Source organism: Stomoxys calcitrans, chromosome 2 (genome assembly GCF_963082655.1).
Source record: "Stomoxys calcitrans chromosome 2, idStoCalc2.1, whole genome shotgun sequence".
NCBI lineage: Eukaryota > Metazoa > Arthropoda > Insecta > Diptera > Muscidae > Stomoxys > Stomoxys calcitrans.
Genome location: NC_081553.1, coordinates 179,148,759 through 179,171,733, shown reverse-complemented (window position 1 = coordinate 179,171,733; position 22,975 = coordinate 179,148,759). Strand labels below are relative to the sequence as shown.

The 22,975-nt window shown below is 39.8% G+C and overlaps 2 protein-coding genes across 10 annotated transcripts in view; one reads left to right on the top strand and one right to left on the bottom strand.

The window, feature by feature from the left end:
* The first annotated feature begins 2,293 nt into the window (after positions 1 to 2,293).
* LOC106086109 (uncharacterized) lies at positions 2,294 to 4,128 on the top strand. Its single transcript, XM_013250639.2, has 4 exons — positions 2,294 to 2,570; positions 2,635 to 3,439; positions 3,495 to 3,760; positions 3,847 to 4,128. The coding sequence occupies exons 1-3, from the start codon at positions 2,422 to 2,424 to the stop codon at positions 3,750 to 3,752; spliced, it is 1,212 nt and encodes a 403-aa protein (XP_013106093.2). The 5' UTR covers positions 2,294 to 2,421; the 3' UTR covers positions 3,753 to 3,760; positions 3,847 to 4,128.
* LOC106086108 (protein unc-79 homolog) overlaps positions 3,765 to 22,975 on the bottom strand; it is a 68,312-nt gene continuing 49,101 nt past the window's right edge. For all 9 annotated transcript variants that reach the window (XM_059362151.1, XM_059362153.1, XM_059362156.1 and 6 more), the window contains 10 exons: positions 21,507 to 21,774; positions 15,324 to 15,960; positions 13,918 to 15,270; positions 7,943 to 8,121; positions 7,728 to 7,882; positions 6,956 to 7,665; positions 6,722 to 6,900; positions 6,150 to 6,657; positions 5,962 to 6,081; positions 3,765 to 4,200 (listed from right to left, as the gene is read on the bottom strand). In XM_059362151.1, the coding sequence (XP_059218134.1) occupies positions 4,027 to 4,200; positions 5,962 to 6,081; positions 6,150 to 6,657; positions 6,722 to 6,900; positions 6,956 to 7,665; positions 7,728 to 7,882; positions 7,943 to 8,121; positions 13,918 to 15,270; positions 15,324 to 15,960; positions 21,507 to 21,774 (4,283 nt within the window). In that variant the 3' untranslated portion in view covers positions 3,765 to 4,026. The remainder of the gene's footprint in view (positions 4,201 to 5,961; positions 6,082 to 6,149; positions 6,658 to 6,721; positions 6,901 to 6,955; positions 7,666 to 7,727; positions 7,883 to 7,942; positions 8,122 to 13,917; positions 15,271 to 15,323; positions 15,961 to 21,506; positions 21,775 to 22,975) is intronic.

Here is a 22,975-nt window from a genome sequence, read left to right as displayed (position 1 = left end):
TGTCAAGTATGGTTCAAATCGGTTTATAACCTGATATAGCGGCCACATAAACTGATCTGGGATCTTGACTTCTTGAGCCTCTAGATGTCGCAATTTTTATCCGATTTCCCTGAAATTTTGTACGACGGAACCTCTCATGACCATTAACATACATGTTTATTATGGTCTGAATCGGTCTATAGCTTGATAAAGCTCCCATATAAATCGATCTCTCTATTTTACATCTTGAGCCCCCAAAGGGCGTAATTCTTGTTCGAATTAACTGACATTTTACACAGGTCTCCAACATATACTTTAATTGTGGTCCAAACCGTACCATATCTTGATATCGCCCTTTTATGGCTAAGAAGAGATGCCAGGAAAAGAACTCGACAAATGCCATCTATGGTGGGGGGTATATAAGATTCGGCACGGCCGCTTAGCACGCTTTTACTTGTTTTGTACTAAAATTTGACGAATGATTCCCCATTTCCAGTGCAAATAGAAATATGGTCCTAAACTTAGTTTTGCCTCGGTAGCCATATTTGACTTAGAATAAACAGAATTGTGTGAAGTTTTGGAAGTGACTCGAGCATTTAAAAGCATCTGGATAAGCGGAGAACGGGTCTTTTCAGTTCACCTGTGATCTCCACGGTCAGATCCCATGGCAGCCGGTTGTACGTACCGGATTGACCCGATGGACTTATTTATCGGCAAGGGCTGCCGCCTCAGTGTATAACTCACGGCTACAAAAACAACGGCCAGAACCCTTTTCTGCATTAAAGTTTTTCCTCTTGCCTTGCTATTCGCTATAGTTTTGCGATTTTGTCAAAGAAATTATAAATTTCGCGAGTGAATTTAAAATTTAGAATCCCATTTACATTGTACGTCTTTTTCATATGAAGTAAGTTAAAATGATAATTCAGGCAAGTGTTTGTCGTATTTTTATTTTTTAGAAAAAAAGAAAATTCCTTTGGTTTAATAGGCTGCATTACCAACTTTTTTATGCACGGATTTTGTTAATATTTTTAGCTGGTCAGAGAATTGCAATTTTCTTGGTAAGAGTCTACCATAATTATCAGGTAGTGTACCGTAAGCAACTGAGTACAATTTCTTCACGCGAAGTACACTATCTGTCAACGAGTTTTGGTTGTGTGTGTGTGTGTATTATAGTTGAGACCAATAACATACACAAACAACGAAAAATGGCGCGAACTAGTAACATACTCAAAATCAGAGTTGTACTAATCACTGATTTTGACAGATAGTGTACTCAATAATTTGTGTATTTCCCTCTTCAGCTTTAGAGTCTGTGACCACCAGGTGTATGCTCCCTTCACTATTGACATTTAGATATACTGCAAAATAAAAACATATAAAAAAAATTATACTCAGCTGTTCGCATGACTTCACCTTAGAAGTGCATCCTGCCTTCATACTATGTGCTCTATTCCTGTATGACATACATAATGAGAGTCATATGTATACAGAAAGTGACATGCCATATGATAAATACATACCGTTTGTAAGCGATTTTAACTATGAACGATATGCGTTTGAGTCTTTCAATCATGATACTATTAAGAGGTAGCGTTATTAGCACAATAACAAAAAAAAATACTTTGAGTGGTAAATGCCGCAAATTGAAATGTCAAAGTGGTTTTAGCAATAGACTTTGTTTTACAACTTATATTCTTCAAATGTGTTTTATATTTGTATTTTCATCATTATAACACTGTTTTGTTGCTTATACAAGGTTGCTTTGTAACAAGGCGGATTTAAAAAGGTAGTCTACCGCGAGCAGTTGTTAACAGCCAGCCAGGTTTGACGGTATTAAGAGGACAGATTTGTGTTTGCATTCTCTTTGTTTTTATCTACTTTCTCGCATATTCTCTGCTCATGTACGCACAAGTATACACACACGCACATGAATTTCATTGGGCGTTTTGGAAAAGTTCGATTAGCTTGATGACAACATGGCGGATTGCACCACATGAATTAAGGTTGTTGTACAAATGAGACCACCGTTAACTGTTACGCCATGTGTGTGTAATGTCGGATAAAATAAAATCACAGCTTTGAGGTTTAGATATAATGCAAAATAAAAACTCATATAAAAAAATTATACTCAGCTGTTCGCCTTGGACCTCATCTTATAAGTACATCCTGTCTTTCAATAAAGATATATCGTTTGGTGTGCGCCCTGAATTAGTTATGGCAAGTGTTGGCGTCTACCGCCGTCATTGTGGTAAAACGCACATAAACGCTTTCGCTCGGGCAACAGCTGTTCATGTTGATAATTGTAAAACTCGATTGCGGTAGAATTGCAAACAGAAGTTTTATTGAGGAAAAAAATTCTAAATTTTGGGCTAACTTTATTATAAGCAGGCCAATAATTAAAAAGGGCCCTTATTGGATTACAACAGCAACTTGAATATCAAAATGAGTTCAATACCAAGGCCCATATTAAACCGCATTCCTGGTGAAATGCCCAAAGCTCAGAAAGAGTGTCATGTCAAAGATCTAACCAAGCTTACACAAATAGAACTAATGGACATAAAAGAAAGGGAAGCCAAGCTATTGGCCAACAAGTAAGTTAAGTTAAAGTAAATAGCCATAGCAAGTTTATTCCATTTACTGCTCTGATTCCTTTAGAGCTAATTTACAAAAATTGCCTGACAAGGGCAAACGGATTCAGGATTTCTATGACAAGGTTGTGGCGGAACTTGACAGACGCTCTAATGTGGAGGAGGCTGCCAAATTATTCTCAGCTCTCAACATAGCATCAAAAGGTGAAAGGGCACTGAATGAAATGGAGTGGCGGGGAAAAATTGGTCAAGCTGACCATGATGCCTTAAATGACATTCTCGACAGTGACGATGAGTTGGAGATGGATCCTTTGCGCATTATAGCCCAAAAACAAATGCATGAGCGCAAAGTGAAAGTTGAACCACCCGAAGAGAAATTAATCACTGCAGAAGACCTCAAGGAAATTCAATCGTTTAAAGCTGATTCGCCCGGCTCTGGAGTAAATACCGAAAATGCTAGTGGCGATCTAAATACCACAGCCATAGATGCTGAAATAGTTGCAATCGATTTAAAGGAAAAACTGGAGTCTCTGAAACCTAAACTGCAAAGTCTCAATGCTAGTTTAAACTCTTCTCGCAACGAGTCTAGAACATCCAGCTCATGTTCCCAACATTTAGATTTAGATCCCCATGTCCATTATTTAGTGGAAAAGACTGAAGTACAAGTAGCAACAAATCAAAAACCAAAATTCCTGCCATTCCGCACAACAGTCTCCAATGTCCATGATCCCGCCAAAGAAAAGCAAAGAAAGAAAGGTAAAAACTGGGAGATTACGGCGGCTACGCCACCGCCAATACAGCATCATGCTACCCAACTACTGAGTCTCATGGATTCGGTTGAAATACAGACCGATTATTTGTTAAAACTAAAAGTAAGAGTTGATTTTTGCTTTGATAGTTCACTTTGATTATTGATCGCTTTTTCAGGAACTGCAAGAAAAACAAGCCGCCGAACGCTTGGCAGCCAAAGTGAAACGTATGGAAAAAATAAAAATGCAACTGCCAGCAGATGAAATCTTAAAAACCAATCCCTCCTTTACAAATTATCGTTCCAAACCTGCGGATAAAAAAGCTAACCACACAAATCACATTGAAGGAGAACAGAAATTCAATGAAGACGATGAAGTCACAGATCCTTTGGATGAGGAAAAATCTGGAGGCGTTACCTACACAGTCTATGATTAAAAAACAAGGTACTAATGTCATATATATATATATTTTTTTAATTTTTCCAATAACACATTCAACATTGAAACTGGTATATTCTGTTTTACTACAGTGACAACAACATCAATCATTTGACATAGATCGTTACAATATTTCTATAAAAAAACATTTTCAAAACAAGAGCTGGGCTCGAATTTGTTCAGAGTCTTAATTGCTCCTTCTTATGTATGTATGTGATTTTATTTTAAATTATATCTGTATGTTAGTTAATTTTTTTGTAAAAGAAACTCGTTTATATTGAATAGAATTGTGTCGCTGTCGATGCTTGCAATTCGATTTGACCCATTTTGAATTGGAGACGTTGTAGCCATTTCAGTAGAACTTCAGCACTGTGCGCCTGTTGTTTGTCATAATCAGGAGCATAATCTCTAACACTTTGCAAACGCACATGCAGAGTATCTGAGAGCTAAAAAGAAATAAAAAGAAAAAAACATGGTTTTATTATTGCCATCTTTAGAGGTAGTGATCGATCAAAGACCTTCTAAAGTGAAATTCAATGTGGCTCCCGAAACCTCAGTCTAGAATCTGCAGTCTCAAAAGTACTTCAAAGGGACTAAAATTTTTTTTTTATCATAAAACGGGAAAATACGTTTTATGATAAAAAAATATTCTTAAAGGCTCTTATGACATGACATGTCATGTCAAATTATCACATGTTGAGTTGTACATGTCATGTGATACAAACGAAACTAACATATGAAAATCACTTTTCAAAATAGCACATTAGAGTGTGCTCTATTCCGTCTGACAGAAACAAAGAAATCAGCTGTTTTTGTTGTCAGTCGAATGAAGTAAACCCAAATTAAATTGTTTTCGCTTATTTATGATTTTACCAACTTTCTCAAAGCTTTAACTATTTTTACGCATAAAAATCAGTTTTTGCTCAAATATTAAGGTTATGTCATACGAAAATAACATACAGATGTGAAAGCAAAAAAGGTAAATCGTATGTAAATTGACAATTTGGACAAAAATTTTCAATTACATGTGCATACAAAAAGTGACATGATATACGACATCTAAATGCCCTGTAATAGCGTCTTAAGAGTTTTTCTTGTTGTTGTTGTAGCAGTGTGTTATACACTGAGGAGGCAGCCCTTGCCGATGAAGTACTCCATCGGGTCAATCCGGTACGTACAACCGGCTGCCATGTCACACCGTTGTGGATGTCTGATGTGTTTATTGCCTACTTGTCTGGGTTTGCTTGGAGGATAGTTTCGAGTGGAAGTCTTTAAAAAGACAAACTTAGACCATTGACATCCGCCCTAGTAATCAGTACACATATCAATGAGTGCTGCGCGATTCAAGATTAAGTTCAATGTTGAGGGAACTTTTTAAAGCCGAGTCCGAAAGGCGTGCTTCAGTGTGACACTTCTTTGGCGTAGTACCCTACAAATGTCGCCAGCATTAGGAGGGTACAACCAGCGCTGAAAATTCTTTTCTGATATTCTTGGGAGAAGGGTTATTCTATATATGATTCTCTCCCTGAACTGGGATCTATTGGCTGGGGTAACCCGCCCTTGCCAGGATCTTCTATGTACACGGATGAATCATAATTTTATAGAGCCACCGAGCCAGGAAGGTTCATTGAGTTACTTAAAATCAGGGAATCATAAGTCTTCTGGACATATGTAGCGTCTTTTAGGCAAACATCTTCGCGGTGCTGAAGGCACTGGAGATGATGTCGATGTGGCAAGGGATTACTATGATAACTTCATAGGCTGGAACTTGAAGCTCCGATTTGTGTGATGTTCATTGTTGCGATGGAAAGTTCATCCGAAAGTTTTGTGTTCATCGTTATCATAGGAAGCTCAGCAGAAAGCTACAGGGTGCGTCCATAGATTGTGGATAGCGGATAGTTGCATGCTCCGTCTGGATTGTTATTTTTATCAAACATAACCATATTTTTCACATATCATCGGTTCAGATTGAGATATAGCTCTCAAGGTAAAGGCTTTCACCAATTGAAAGCCTTTGCATAATTCCGTCCAAATCGATACAGATAAGGATGTAGCCATTAACATGTGGACCTGATTCAATGAACGTAAACTAGTTCGCATATAAAACGACTTCAATAAGGATTAGTTCATCCTGTGAAAACACACTCTCACTACAAACTTACTCTTGCCTAACCTTGACCCCTCTCCCAAAAGCCAATTATTCTTACCTGAGTATGGGACGACAATACCGGACTCCATAAGGGCAGCAATTTGCTTAAAATTGTAGAATTTGTTTCCTTCAAAGCTTCCAGTAGACTCAGGAAATGCAAGTTAACCATTTCGGATAGCTGTAGAGCAAAAAATGTCTGTCTTTAACAAGATTCAAAAGTTAAAAATCGAATCCCTGAAGATTTACCTTGGCGTTTGAATTTTGGGAGAAGTCATTGGAATCCTTATGTTTCGAATGCGATACCAATTGCAAGATGCAAGGCGTAACTTTAGCCCAGAATTCAAAGAGCACGCCCATGGTGTTGCCCTCCGGATTATTCGATGTATGAGCGATTTGTTCCAAATAAACTGTCCAAAGTTGACACAAGGTAAACGCATGGAATAGTGATGACATATGCAGCACCGAAGTTTTTGATTGTTCGGCGAATCCAGCAAATATGACTTGTATGTGATCGGCAATGTGACAAGAAGCCTCTTGGGGCACAGGCTGATTGGTAGAGTTGGTATGGGGTGGATGATGACCACCACCACCACCACCAGATGGGGGATTTGATGTGGTGCTAGTGGTTTGATTTGCCGTTGATGATATATGGATGGCAGAACGTCTTTGCATTAAGGCCATATGGGTAAGGGAACCCAGCAAAAGCCAGGATAGTAAACGCATGTGACCCACACATTCAGTGAATTCCTTGGGCCTAGTGGAAAAAATAAAAGAAGCATAAGAATTATTTACTCATTTGGAAAGTTCGAGCTATTTACCCTTGCTGCAAGGATGAGGGAGCATTATAAAGCCAGGGTAAGTAACGTGCCACTGCTTTGTTGTCCCTAGAATTTCCTCTGGACATTTCCAAGGCCAAGTACTGTGATACAGCTCCTTTGAGAACGCCACCCAAAGTATCCTCACCCAAACCATTTTGAGTTTGGGAATTTTTGAAATTCTAAAAAAAGTTTCGTAAGGCAAGAAGGATCATTTAGTAAGGCAAACTCACTTACCTTTATCTTGCTCAATGTGTGAAAATCGGCTAGAAAATCAATGACATCATTTATATATTGCCGCAAGCAATCAGCAGCATTGGTGGGCGACGCCGATGGAATCTCTGGTATATCTTGCAAGGTGCCCGGTGGCAAAGTACCACCTGCGTCCAAAAGTACAAAGCCAATTATCATCAGAAGATTATGATCGGGAATATTAATCTTAAACTTTAAGGCCTGCACGAACTCAAAAATCAACTGTCGGCACAAGTATTGCTTGTCACGGTCACGTGAAAATGAACGGCTATAGATGCAGAGATCATAGAGTACCGAATATTCCAGATTGGTATGCTGCACACAATAGGCCACAATTTTCGAATATGGATCCAGCAGCGTCTTGGGTACACAATTTAAACGTAAAGTGGCCACAATTAAATCCAAAAGGTAGTCGTGATTGGTAATGTTTGGTAAAATCACAATGACTTGGCGTAGAAGACTCTCCAAACTGGCCATAGCCTGAGGCCAAGCCGACTGCACAATATTGGCATCGGGAGCCACACATTGCAGATATTCCGACATATTGCGGAAAATAATGGGCAAAGATTCGAGTGGCAATGACTTCTTGGCTTGCAAAGCCTCGCAAACCATATAAATGGGACTGGAAGCATTTAACTCCTGGAAATCCTGCAGGGCTTTGGCAATGCTGCGGAATGTATTGCGACGAACTTTCACTGTAATAGGCAATGCAATAATGAACTCAGGGTAGCATGGGAGATGTTATGTCTCTACTTACTGACAACTTCTGTTTGTAGAATTTGCACAAATATTCCATTCGGTGCCAATTGATGTAGAACACATCTAAGGAATTGTAAAGCCATAGCTTGGGCACTGCATACCAAAGGTGGTCCGTTTTCGCCTTGCCAGGCAAAAGTTGAAGTTGATGAAATCCTATTTTGAGAACAGACAATAAGCTTAGATTCATTTTTAATTTTGGTAACAGTCACTTACTTTGAAGATATTGTCAATATTTCGGGAAGGAATGGTGCAGCCATGGCTGGTTCGCGATGTATGAAGGTTCCAAGTATAACAATTAGCAGACCGATTTCCTCGTCGGTGTATTCTTCAAGAAGAGCACCACACTCTGAACAACGATCACATACTGTGTAGTCTCCAACTCGTCGATTACTCTAAAATATTTAGATAAGGATTTTGATTGCAAGGTGTTATTAAAAATGAAGTAAAAAAGTCAAAAGTTAGGCAGAGCCGATTATTTTAAACCCTACAGCTTCGTGTATACCAACTAATTTTACGCGCGCGCTTCTTCCATTTTACGAGCCATGCAAGAGCTACCAATGCATCCAGAAAAAGTCAAAGTTTGGTGCGGTTTATGGGCTGGTGGCATCATTGGACCGTACTTCTTCAAAGATGATGCGAATCGAATAGTAACTGTGAATGGTGAGCGCTATCATGAGATGCCCAAAATAAAAGAGCTTGACTTGCATGGCATGTGGTTTCAACACGACGGTGCCACCTGCCACACAGCACTCGTAACAATTGACTCATTGAGAGGCGAGTTCGAAGAAAATTTTACTTCACGTTCGGGACAGGACAATTGGCCTCCTAGATCGTGCGATTTAACGTCTTTAGACTAGGACGGCTCCTTTCCATTCTCAGCGATCATCTTCCCTTTCCGTGATAGATGTGGCCTCCTTTTGGAAGTCACAGTCCTCCATAAAGACTCAGGGGTCGTGCGTACTTCCTTCGATCCTGTTCCGACTTTGTCTACCTCCGCAGAACACTGTCTGTGGGGCTATGCTAAACATCATGACCATACAGACAAGCCCGCTTCAATTGACACATTGAAGCAATTATTCGTGAGATACCGGCCGAAATGTTGGAAAGAGTATGCCAAAATTGGACTAAGCGGATGGACCACGTGAGGCGCAGTCACGGTCAACATTTGCTGGAAAAAATCTTCGCACATTTAAAATTGGACCGTACTATCGATTCAAATAAAGATCCGCCTATGACGCTGAACGCCTGGGTTCGAATCCTGGCAAGACCGTCAGAATAATAATTTAAGTGGGCGAAATGAGCAATTTTTTACTCTCGAATACCTTTCGTTTAAATCCCATCTTGTACCATTCGGTGCACATTTGCATTTGGTGTATAATTTTGGGGTGTATTGTATTCTCCCAATCGGTGGTGATTGTTCGTTTGGTGGTGATTTTTGGGGGTGGGACCCCTTTTTGTATTTGTTTCGTATTTTACTTCCAATTAGCTTTAATATGATACCCGTATTGCCTCAATCGGAAAACATGCGATTTTGGGCCCCCGACACATGAGGTCAAATTGTTATATATCAAATTCGTAATCAGCTCTTAAATACCTTTCATTTGATACCCATATTGTCCCAATCGATAAACATGCCCGTTTAAGTGGGTTTTGAGGTAGGGCGTCCCCCATGGTTATTTGACCCCAACGTTTAATATCAATTTTGTGTTTTTCGTTTTTTAAATCGATGCAACCATCTCCGAGATCTTGCGTGTTTGAAAATTGTGGTTAGGGGGAGGGTCCGTCCCCCTCGGGGATATCACAAAATGAAGTACCCTCTTTGAACCGGGGAGCAAAACTCTACCATTTGTAAAAATTTCATAAAAATTGGTTCAGACGTTTTTGAGTCTATTCGGAATAAACAAACGAACAAAGCGCAACACTTTAATTTTTATATCCACCATATTGAAATATACATTTTTGACCCTATAAAGTATATATATTCTCGATCGTCATAAAAATCTAAGACGATCTAGCCATGTCCGTCCGTCTGTCTGTTGAAATCAAGCTACTGTCTTTAAAAATAGAGAATATTCTACTCTCAAATAGCCTTCGTTTGGGTTCCATCTTGTCCCGTTCGGGGTACATGTCCATTTGGTGCATAATTTTGGGGTGGGTCGTCCCGCCTGGGAGTAGATCCCAAACTTTTATATAAGTTTCGTTTTCTACTCTCAAGTAACTTTCCTTTTGTTTGTATTGTCACGATCGGCCTACATGTCCGTTTGGGGCTGTGGTGGCCCCCCTGGGACTTGACTCAAAAATTTTATATAAGTTTTGTATTCTACTTTAATAACCTTTCTTTTGATACCCATATTGCCCCAATCGAAAAAAAAGTAATTTTTGGGGGTGGGACGGCTCCTTGGGGTCAAATTGTTATATTAATTTCGTAATCTGGTCTTAAATACCTTTCATTTGATACGCATAGTGTCTCAATCGGCAAACATGCCCTTTGGGTGGGTTTTGAGGTAGGGTGTCCCCCATGGTTGTTTGACCCCAAAGTTTTATACCAATTTTGTGTTTTTTTTGGTTTACCATAATCAGGTATACAATATTTCACTTAAATCGATGCATCCTTCTCCGAGATCTGGCGTTTTTGAATATTGTGGTTAGGGGGAGGGTCCCTCACCCTCGCGGATATCACAAAATGAAGTACCCTATTTGCACCGGGGGGCTAATTTCTACCATTTGTGAAAATTTCATGAAAATCGATTCAGACGTTTTTTGGTCTATCCGGAAAAAACAAACAAACAAAACACTTTCAGTTTTATGCCTATCACCGAAAGATGGGGGTATATTCATTTTGTAATTCTGTTTGCAACACATTGAAACATAGATTTCCGACCCTATAAAGTATATATATTCTTGATCAGCGTAAAAATTTAAGACGATCTAGACGTGTCCGTCCGTCGGTCTGTTGAAATCACGCTACAGTCTTTAAAAATAGAAATGTTGACCGATTTTGCTGAAATTTGGATAGCAAGTTGTGTTAGGACTCTCAACATCCCTGTTCAATAGGGCCCAGATCGGTTCAGATTTGGCTATAGATGCCATATTTACCTGTTTCGCAATTTAAGGTCTTAGGCCCAGAAAAGGTACATTTATTAACCGATTTTACTGAAATTAAGCACAATGGACCAACAATAGGGGCATTCGAAGGAGTAAAGCTAGGCGCTTGAAATTTTGTGCAAATACTTCTTATTAGTGTAGGTCGGTTGGGATTGTAAATGGGCCAAATCGGTCCACGTTTTGATATAGCTGCCATGTAAACCGATCTTTGGTCTTGACTTCTTGAGCCGCTAGAGTGTGCAATTCTCGTCCGATTTGACTGAAAATTTTGCACTTAGTATTTTGGTAACAACTGTGCTTAGTAGGGCGCAAATCGCTACATAACCTGATATAGCTGCCATATAAACCGATCTTGGGTCTTGACTTCTTCAGCTTTTAGAGGTGTTACGTGGTGTTTTGCTGTCACTTCCAACCACTGTGCTAAGTATTGTTTAAATCGGTTATTAATGTGGTAAAGCTGGCATTTAAACCGGTCTTGGGTCTTGAATTATGGAGCTTCTAGTGGGCGCAATTCTAATCCGATTTGGCTGAAATTTTGCACGAAGTGTTTTGTTGTTTCTAACAACTGGGCTGAGTATGGTCGAAATCGGTTGATAACCTGATATAGCTGCCATATAAACCTATCTTTGGTCTGGACTTCTTGAGCTTCTAGTGGGTGCAATTCTTATCCGATTTGGCCGTACCACGTATGGTCTAAATCAGTCCATAACCTGATTTAACCGCCATATAAACCGATCTCCCGATTAGACTTCTTGAGCTTCTAGAGGGAGCAATTCCTTTCCGATTTGGCTAAAATTATGCATGACGTGTTTTTTTAACAACACCAGTGCCAAGTATGGTCTAAATCGGTTCATAACTTGATCCGATCAAGAAGTCATTCTTGAGCTTCTAGAGGGCGCAATTCTTATCCGATTTTGCCGAAATTTTGCATGAAGTGTTTTATTTTTACTTGAAACAACTGTGTCAAGTACGGTCTAAATTAGTCCATATCCTGATATAGCCGCCATATAAACCGATCTCCCGCCATATAAACCGATCTCCCGCCATATAAACCGATCTCCCGCCATATAAACCGATCTCCCGCCCTATAAACCGATTTGGCTGGTCTAAGTCGGTTCATAATCTGATATAGCTCCCATATAAACCGATCTAGGTTCTTGACTTCTTGAGCCCCTAGAGAGCGCAATTATTATCCGATTTGGCTTTAATTTGTTTTAACTTTCAAAAACTGCTCCAAGTATGAACTAAGTCGGATCTTGAGTTCTTCAGCCGCTGGAGAGCGCAATTATTATCCGATTCGGCTGAAATTTTGCGTGAACAATTGTGCCAAGTGTGGTCTAAATCGGTTCATAACCTGATATAGATACCACCCCATCTTAGTCGCAGAGTTCCAGGGTCTTGACACTCAAAAGAATCAAGCAGACGAGAGATAGAACACAATAAACTGCTACAACAACAACAACAACCATATAAACCGATCCTGGAACTTGACTTTTTGAGCTTCTAGGGGTCATAATTCTTATCCGATTTGGCCGAAATTTTGAGGGAAGTGTTTTGTTATAACTTTCTACAACTGTGTCAGATATAGTCTAAATCGGTTCATAACCTGATGTAGCTCCCATATAAACCGATCTCGGATCTTGATTTCTTAAGCCGCTAGAGGGCGCAATTATTATCCGATTTGGCTGCAATTTTGCATGGATCGTTTTGTTATGACTTCCAACAACCGTGCCAAGTATGGCCCAAATCGGTTCATAACTTGATATAGCTTCCATATAAACCCATCTCCCGATTATACTTCTTGAGCCTCTACATGGAGCAACTATTATCCAATTTGGCTGAAGTTTGGCACAATGACATCCGCTTTGGTCTCGAACAGCCAAACCAAGTATTGCCGCAATCGGTTCATAACTTGGTATAGCTCTAATAACATAGCCATCCATCCATTATCCTTTGTATGCCTATAAAGAGATATCACGCAAAGAATTTGACAAAATCGATCCATGGCGGAGGGTATATAAGATCCTGCCCGGCCGATTTTAGCACGCTTTTACTTGTTTAAATTGAATCGTAAACAGTTTCAAGTATGGCGCTTAAGTAAATTCAATTAAAGGGTATTTCGTCTTCTATAACATAAAGTGAAGGAAATTTCAATGACCTATATTTGGACAGATCTATAGCAATAACAGGACAGCCGGTTCTATGTGCCCTAACTGACAAATGAAATTTTTTGGAGAACCCCCTTTGGGATTTTTTTTTATAGGGTGGCCACGGACCTTTGCCCAAATAATGCAATTCAAGTTCATGTTCCAGGTAAACATCTGTGTATCAATCATAGAAATTAATTGGAATTTTCAAAAAATTTAAATAATTTTTTAATTAGATCAATTACAAATTCATTGAAAATTTCAAAAATTTCAATCATTTTTGTAATTGATCCAATTACAAAATTAATTGAAAATTTCAAAAAATTCAGTATTTTTTGTAATTGATCCAATTAAAAAATTAATTGAATATTTCAATAATTTCAATCATTTTTTAATTGAATATGCAATTTTTTTAATTGAAACATTTGTTAATTACTTTTTTGAAAACGGTGATTGATATTATCAATTTTGTGATTGAGGCAGTTTCAATTAAAAAATTAACAGAATCAATTAATTTCGTGATTGAAACCGATTTTTTTCTTTGTGCTATTATTTGAGCCCAATATTGTTCCGTTTGCTTTTCATATCCTCTTGCGTGGGTTTTGGGAATTGGACGGCACCTAACACCTGATGTCATATTTTGATATCAGATTCGAACTCAGCTCTTAAATATCTTTTATTTGTGTTACATAATATTCCGTTTGGTTTAAAGAAGAAAAATTGGTAGTGTAAAAGTGGTGAGTCGGTCCTATGAATTTAGTTCTAAATTTGGATTACAAATAAATACTTTTCTCCCGAATAGCTTTCATTTGAGTTCCTCCAAGGGTTTTTTTGGAGGCCGGACCCTTCTAACCATGATACAAGATTTGTATTCTACTCCCAAATACCTTTGAGTCCCATATTTGCCCATGTCTGTTTGGACACTATTCGACTTACCACACGATTCGGTTGTGTTGCATGTTGTGCTTGAATTCCATTTTCTTGACCCTCTTCCAACTCATCATCGGGATCCTCTGGTGGTTGATAGGGCGGTGGAGGCCATGAACCTGCATATCTCGACCGTATGTCCGGTATAGCATTGACATCTACAGCAAATGGAGCCATCTTCTGACGGGGTTTCTTTGAACTATCCGAACGTGTTGCTGTATTCGTGGGCACATGAGAACTGCCACCATTTGCTCCCCCGCCAGCACCATGCTTTACATCTTGTACGGTCTTCAAAATTGATGTGTGCAAATCGTGGCCATCGTCTTTAGGCAATGGCGTCGTTGCACCATGTTGCACGCCGGGTTCTTCTAGAGCCACTTGCTTGATTAGACGCCTTGGGGAATTTGTTCTGCTGCTAGGTGTTACATCGTCTTTGGTACTTTCCGACACATCCAGGCTGTCTTGTTTGAGATGACTAATGTCGGGAAGATTTAAACCTTCTCGTATGCGATCGGCAATGGCTGCTACACTTTCCTGAGTTCCAATTGGTAAAAGACGCTCTGGGGTTGGAATCTCTAGCGCAGCTATATTTTTTGGAGGTGGCAGATTGTTGGAGTCCAATTCATCTACAGGATTTGGCATGACACTCATCTTGGAGAGCGGAGAATCAGGTGAGCCATAAGCCTTGTCATTCCTCTTCAAAGATTTGGCAGAGACCTTCTTGTGATTGGCACTGAGACGTGAGTCATCGTTGCCATTGGAAGAGGAGGATGTGGCGGCACCACATTCTATTATGGTCTTATGGCGACCCATGGGTTTTTTGGAAGGTTGCGGGGGTGGTTCCACCGTCAAGGATTTGGCACTGCTCTTCTTATCAGAACTTTCCGAGCTTCCATTGGCCGATCGTGAACAGCTGGCGGAGGATAGGGACTTGGTATCGGTTACTTTGGCTGGTAAATCTTGTAGAGCTCCCAAAGCCTTTAAGTGGTTGGTAGCTATGGCGGCAAACATTTTCGATGTGGATGTGGCAGCGGAATCGGAAGTCTGCGACTTATTGCGCACTGTCACAGCGCGATGGACATCCACGGGAGGACTTATAATGGCGGTCTCTGAAGGTTCTGTACCCACCAGAGGTGTTACAATCATGCGAACACCCTCCTGCAAACTGTGACGTGAATGCGTGGCCACAGAGTGGGGCTCCGTAGTGGTAGGCTTTATTTTTGTGGTGTACGTATCGCCGGTCTTAGTGGTTATCATGGTCTTTTGGTTCTTCATCATTTCATCGGTGGTTCGCCGATTTCTCAAAGCTTCCAGTTTCGAAGGAGTGATCTCCTCAAAATGTATGGTATCATCAAAGGATCCCTGAAAAACGTTGGTTAGAATTAAAAAATCTCAAATTTGTTAATAGCACTTACGGGAGCACTGCTGCCATGCAGAGTGCTATCGGATAAATCACTTTCAGGGATAGCCACCAACTCAGATTCCGTCTCATCGGCATCCAAACTCGAATCATTGTATTTTCTGAAGGCATGCTGCAATTTCGGCGTAAAGGCAACATTTTGGCCCTTACTCTTCGAAGCACCGCTTGTCCCCTCCGAAGGGAACATGGGACTTGCGGGCGGACTTTGTTCCTTATCATCTGGATCGGTGCCCAGCGATGGTTGACTAACATCTCGTGATCTAGAAGTACCTTGTATATCCAAATTCGTTGTCATCGGAATACGACGACACTGATGGAAATGATTACGTAAACTGTTCATTATAATGCGTATGGCTGAGTTTACATAAGCACTTTGCGGAGGTTGGGTATAAGAATACTTGTAGAGCACGACGAGCATAGTGAACATCCAATTGCGTCGGGGATACTGTTCCAAATACCAAAGGGAATAGTTGAAAACTTGATTCTGATACGAGTCTGCGGCATTATTATTTGGATTGGGAGCATATAGAGCTATTTGCATAACGGATGACAGAATGAGACCACCGATTAGGTGATTTTGATCCAAAACTTGGGGTAAATTTGCCATGAACGCATTGAAGACGGCAGAAGCTCTACGGAGAAAAGAAAACAATCATAATGGGTTAGAAATTGTCTGAAGTTTAAAATTTTCTGGGGCCGAATTACGGCACACGTGAACGAGTAAAATCGTTCGAAATCTCTCTATTGTGAATTATGTATCTTTGTATTGAACGGGAATTTTTGATATTTAAAAACGCGAGTGTTTAAATCGATCATTATTCATCAAAACTTTGACACAAAAATGTTTACACAAGTGGCACAACTTCCATTGAATACGAGTCGAAATTTCATTCGATGCGAAAGCGCACTCGATCACATATGCGGTAATAAGGCACTACTGCAAAAAATAATTTTTAATAAACACTACGAGTTCTAAACCGTCAAACAGCCTTGGTTTCGAAACTTGTCATAATTCCACGAAAAAGGAACTCTTTCTTCAAAAGTTTTCACTCTCTAGACTTTTCGTCTTGAGGACACTTGACAGATTGTTGAATGTGCGGATGCGGATACCAGGGGATGTCCCCTATATATGCAGTGCATTGCGTTGGAGAGTATAGTAAACGACCAGAGGTGGGAAAGAGAGAGAGAGTAGTGTTTATTGACATTTGTTTTGAATTTCTGAATGTCGTAAGTAGCGGGAAAGACATCTGCCGGAAGTCGACTTCACATACGAACCGTCCTTTCGAAAAAAGAATTCTCTCGGTAGTGCATTGTCCTAGAAAATCTTGTATTTCTGACAAACAACCTCAAGTCCGGAATCAGAAGACTGATTTCCGAAGAACACACTCCGTGGAAGAATTGATGGAACAGCGCCACACAACCAACGCTTCGACGATGTTAAAAGGAAACAATAGAGTTGGATACCCTTCCATCTCTTATCAACACCAACGTCCGTCACGGTCAAGCAGCTCTAGGGATGATTTTGGAGCTTCGGCCCATATATGCGAGTTATATTCCATCTTCGGTCTAATGTACGTAGTGTAGATATGAAGAAGAAAGCCCAAGCACTTCAATGCTTCCTTCGATACTTCGAATACATGTTTTGACCAACAGAAGCAGATTCATGCCCATAACATCAATACCCTCTGATTGCTTGATATCTACACCGTCAATAGATATTGAGGATTGTAAAGTACACTAAATTTTCGAAGGAATAAAGCTAGTGAGCTAAGTGAGGCGGTTGGGAACTATATTGGTCCATATATATAGTCCATAAATGGACTATATTGGTCCATATTTTGATATAGCTGCCACGTCAACCGACCTTGGATCTTGACTTCTTGGACCTCTAGAGAGCGCAATTCTCATCCGATTTGGTTGAAATTTTGAACCAGATATTTTTACACCCTCCACCATAGGAAGGAGGTATAGTAATTTCGTTATTCTGTTTATAACTCCTCGAAAAATTCGTGTAATACCCCATAAAGTATATATATTATTGATCGTCATGACATTTTAAGTTGATATAGCCATGTCCGTCTGTCAGTCTGTCGAAAGCACGCTAACATTCGAAAGAGTAAAGCTAGCCGCTTGAAATTTTGCATAAATACTTCTTATTAGCGTAGGTCGGTTGGAATTGTAAGTGGGCCATATAAACCAATCTGGGGTCTTGACTTCTTGAGCCTCTCGAGGGCCCAATTACTATCCGACTTGGCTTAAATTTTGTACAACGGCTTCTCCCATGACCTTCAACATACGCGTCAAATATGGTTTGAAGCGATCTGTAGCCTGATGCAGCTCCCATAAAAACCGATCTCCTTATTTTACTTTTTGAGCCACTAAAGGGCGATTCGGACCATAATTTGATATATCTCCAGAAGCATAGCAATTTTTTTCCTTCATCCTTTATTTGCCTTAAAAGAGAGGAGGGTATATAAGATTCGGCCCGGCCGAACTTAACACGCTTTTACTTGATTTTTTACTTTCAAAAAATGTGCCAAGTATGGTTCAAATCGTTTCATAACGTGATACAGCTGCCATATAAACTGATTTCGGATCTGAGCCGATAGAGGGCGCAATTATTATACGATTTGGCTGAAATTTTGTACGAAGTGTTTCCGTTTGACCATCAACAGCTGTGCAAGTCTGGCCTAAATCGGTTTCTTACCTGATATAGCTCCCACATAAAACCATTCCGTATCTGGATTTCTTGAGCCGCCAAAGTGCGCGAGTATTAACCGATTTGGCTGAAATATTGTACCAAGGTGTTTTGTTTTGACTTCCAACAACTGTGCCAAGTATGGATTTTATCGGTACACAACCTGTTATAACTCCCATATAAACTGATTTCGAATCTTAACTTCTTGAGCCGCTAGAGGGCGCAATTATCATCCGATTTGAATAAAATTTTGCATAAAGTGTTCAGTGTTCGGTTCATTACCTGATATAGCTGCCATATAAACCGATCTCGGATCTTGACTTCTTGAGCCGCTAGAGGGCGCAATTATTAACCGATCTGGCTGAAAATTTGCATGGAGCGGTTTGTTTTGACTTCCAACAACTGCATGTACGGTCTTAATCGGTTCACAAACAGGCATAGCTCCCATAAACTACCGATTTTATTTCTTAAGGCGTAATTCTTGTCCGATTTGACCGAAATTTTGCACAATGAATTCCACTTTGATCTCTAATAGTCATACCAAGTATGGTCCCAGTCGGTTTATAACTTGGTATAGCTCAAATAGCATAGCAATATCGGCCAAAGAACTTGAAAAATGCGATCCATGGTGGAGTTATACAAGATTCGGCCCGGCCGAGCTTAGAACGCTTTTACTAGTTTCTTGTTGGATACTGCCGCTTGATTTCAACAAGAAAAACGCACGGCATAGACTTAGATTTCAACAGACAGACAATCAACAAAAATTGATTGATTAATCCTTTTTTAAGATCTCGAAATATTCGTCTTAGACCCCATAAAGTATATATATATTCTTGATCGACTCGACATTCGAAGTCGATCTAGCCATGTCCGTCCGTCTGTCGAAATCACGATAGCGCTCGAACGCGCAAAGCTAACCGCTTGAAATTGTGCACAAATACTTACTATTGATGTAGGTCGTTGCGGTTTGCGAATGGGCCATATCGGTTCAGATATCGGAAAGCTCCCATATAAACCGATCTCCCGATTTGACTTCTTGAGCCTCTTGGAGCCGAAATTTTGGCCGATTTTCGCTCAAATCGAAGATGGGTGCACCGATTTAAGCGAAATGTTGTATGCCACCTTAGGATACCACAAAAACACGAAATTCGTATAAAATTTTGTGGTCAAATAACCTAGGGAGACGCTTCATCCCAAACTCCACACGAACGGACATTTTTACCAATTGGGACAATATGGGTATCAAATAAAAGGTATTTGGAAATCGAATACATATCTGTTATAAGAATTTGGTCCAAGGTGTCTACGGGGCCCACCCAACCTTAAAACCCCCAAAACGGGCATGAATGTGCAAAGTCACAAATGGATATAAAATGAGAGTTCATAGGGAGTTGACTACCGGGACCGGCCCACCCACAAATACCCTTCAATAGGACGTGTAGTTCAATCGGGATAGTGTAGGTTCGAATTTAATGTTGACATAAGGATCCAAGTATCTGAGTCACGTCCTACCGTTCAGCGGGATATGTAGAGCGAAAAAATAAGGGACTCAAATATATGGTCTTTTGTGTCTTAGTGTCGGGGGGATCGACCCTCTCCTCCCAATATTAACCACACTAAACTGTCATGTAGGATGACTGAGAACATATTGCACACAAATTAAAGAACGTGTCAGAAGGCAATCCTCCTTCCCACATCCTACCCAAAACAAAAGGGATTAAAAATAATATTTGAAGCCCCCTCAGGAGAGAATAGGACAGCAAAAAAAGATCTTTGGTAGTAGAGTACACTTTTGGGCCTCAAATTGGGATAGACACAGGAAGGACCTTCGGATCTTTAAAATGTGTTATCTCAAGTGGTAGCTTTGAAATATGACTTTGAAAGTTGATAACCACGCACGCTTTTTGATAATAAAAATCAATAATTTGCAAGCGTTGTTCGTTTGTAAGACTATTCATGATTAATTATAGACCAAACTGAAGATGTTTGACAGCGAAACAGAACACAAACCGTGCGTGAGCTGTTTAAAACAGTGTTGCCGAAAAAATAGCTCAAAAATCACTCTTTTTTGAGATAAATACAATATATTGGGGACCAAGCACTTTAACAGGACATTTATATCGCGACAATAAGGGACTCAAAAAAAGGTGTCTGAGGGCTGCAATAAAAAGTCTGGTTGTGTGCATAATAAATCAATTAGTTTAAACAAGTCGAAACAAGTGAAAGCCTGCTAAGTTCGGCCGGGCCGAATCTTATATACCCTCCACCATGGATCGCATTTGTCGAGTTATTTTCCCGGCATCTCTTCTTAGGCAAAAAAAGGATATAGAAAAGATTTGCTGTGCTATTGGAGTGATATCAAGATATGGTCCGGTTCGGACCACAATTAAATTATATGTTGGAGACCTGTGTAAAATGTCAGCCATTTCGAATAAGAATTGCGCCCTTTGGGGGCTCAAGAAGTAAAATTGAGAGACCGATATATAGGGGAGCTGAATCAGGCCATAGACCGATTCAGACCGTAACAAACACGTATGTTGATGGTCATGAGAGAATCCGTCGTACAAAATTTCAGGCAAATCGGATAATAATTGCGACCTTTAGAAGCTCAAGAAGTCAAGATCCCAGATCGGTTTATATGGCAGCTATATCAGGTTATAAACCGATTTGAGCCTTATTTGGCACAGTTGTTGAAAGTCATGCAAAATTTCAGCCAAATCAGATAGGAATTGCGCTCTATAGAAGCTCAAGAAGTCACGTCCCCAGATCGGTTTATATGACAGCTATATCAGGTTATGAACCGATTTAAACCATACTTAGCACAGTTGTTGGATATGAAAACAAAATACTACATGCAAAATTTCATTCCAATCGGATAAGAATTGCGCACTCCAGAGGCTCAAGAAGTCAAGACCCAAGATCGGTTTATATGGCAGCTATATCAGGTTATGGTCCGATTTGAACCATACTTAGCACTGTTGTTGGATATGAAAACAAAATACTACATGCAAAATTTCATTCCAATCGGATAAGAATTGCGCACTCCAGAGGCTCAAGAAGTCAGGACCCAAAATCGGTTTATATGATAGCTATATCAAAACATGGACCGATATGGCCCTTTTACAATACCAACCAACCTACACCAGTAAGAAGTGTTTGATGAAAATTTCAAGCGGCTAGCTTTACTCCTTCGGAAGTTAGCGTGCTTTCGACAGACAGACAGACAGACGGACGGACGGACAGACGGACGGACGTGGTTAGATCGACATAAAATTTCGCGACGATCAAGAATATATATACTTTATGGGGTCTCAGACGTATATTTTGAGTAGTTACAAGCAGAATGGCGAATTTAGTATACTCCCCATCCTATGGTAGAGGGTATGAAAATAAATTTTAGGGTGCAGTGAAGCACACCGGGCCAGCTAGTCTACTACAAACTAGATTGTTAACACAGATCAGGTTATAAATGTTTCTTACCTCAAATTTTCCGGCGATGTGTGGAACGTCTTGTCAATCTGATTATGACCCAAAAGTAAAAATAGATGTTTCAAAACTATACCCTGGGTCTTCGACATGGGCTTATCCTCTGAGGGAAAGGCTTGATCGGGACGCGACATGAATTGCATTAATAGGAAAACCAAAAGATGAATAGTTTCTCGATCGGATTCTTCCAGTTCTGTTATGCGGCTTAAGAGACCAATAAGAGCATCATCATTCATGCCACTGAGCGAATGAATATGGCCATCTACACATGTGTACACCGAGACAATACATGAATACAAAAAAAAAAAAACAAAAAAATTGCAAATATGAAAATCAAAATTGTTATTCTTTAATAGGGAACTCGAAAAGCACCATCAAATAAGATTTAAATTTCCATTCAGAAATTCAAATATTTTTTGGCTTATTTTCGTATCTCCCAAATTATGGTTTCTATCAAGATCTAGACATTATTACACTTACACTACATCTAGATTAAGAAAAATAGATTGACATTTAGTTTAGTTTGGATACGATACAATATTTTTAGGTATATGCAATCAGCCAAGCCTTAGATTTATAAATGGTACAAATTGAAATGTGTGATGGAAATACATACCAGTTTTGCGGGGTCATAGATAAAATTTAAATTAAAAAAAGAAAAATCTACTTGAAATTTTAATGATCTAAAACTCAAAATGGGCAAATGACTCTTCGGAAATAACTCAAACTAAACAAAAATCAAAAATTTACTATTAAAAAAGCCAACATGAAGGACAAAAGGTTAGAACACTCAAGACTAAGGGGCGGCAGAAAGGCTTTATGTGTTTTTTTGCTTTCAATGCATAGCGTGCTACTAATATCCTTTAGTTCGGCTCTAACATTTATTCAAGGATAGTCATTGAATGCTGAAAGGCAAGTGCTTTTGAAGCTTCCTTTTTGTAGCAAGCTCATTATTCAAAAAAAAATGTGATCCTCCTAAGCAAGAGGTATGGTGGCATGCTTTGCTTATTTGTTCATCAAGTGAAGAGTTTTGTTCCCAGATTTCTACTCTAGAAAGTTCTGAATGCTATACAATTTTGTGACATACTCGTAACGAATCTTTAACTTACTATACCACACCATGAAGAGAATATTAGTTGAATACTTATCGGAAACGGCAGGGGCTGAGGCTGTTAAAAGCGCTCTCGATGTCAATGCACACCGCCAGGGTGTACGTTTTGGCATCGAAGAGTTCTTCTATTTTATGCACAACCTCGTGCAGGACAGTCTCCATCGACCTTCCCTTGACATAGGCATGCTGTTTGTATTTGAGCAGTTCGCTGGATGTCCTACTCTTTATCATGGTGTCCACAATACGTTCCATGGTTGTGAGTAGAACGGACGCAAGGCTTATGGGTCTGTAGGTCTTTGGTGTCGCATAACTTGCCTTGCCGGGCTTGGGTATAAGCACCACCCTTGCCTCC

What these genes read in the sequence shown, in the direction of transcription:
- LOC106086109 (XM_013250639.2), top strand. Translation starts at nt 2,422, where the DNA reads ATGAGTTCAATACCAAGGCCCATATTAAACCGCATTCCTGGTGAAATG. An exon ending in GCCAAGCTATTGGCCAACAA is followed by an intron (nt 2,571 to 2,634) that starts GTAAGTTAAGTT and finishes TGATTCCTTTAG; the next exon opens with AGCTAATTTACAAAAATTGC. An exon ending in ATTATTTGTTAAAACTAAAA is followed by an intron (nt 3,440 to 3,494) that starts GTAAGAGTTGAT and finishes TCGCTTTTTCAG; the next exon opens with GAACTGCAAGAAAAACAAGC.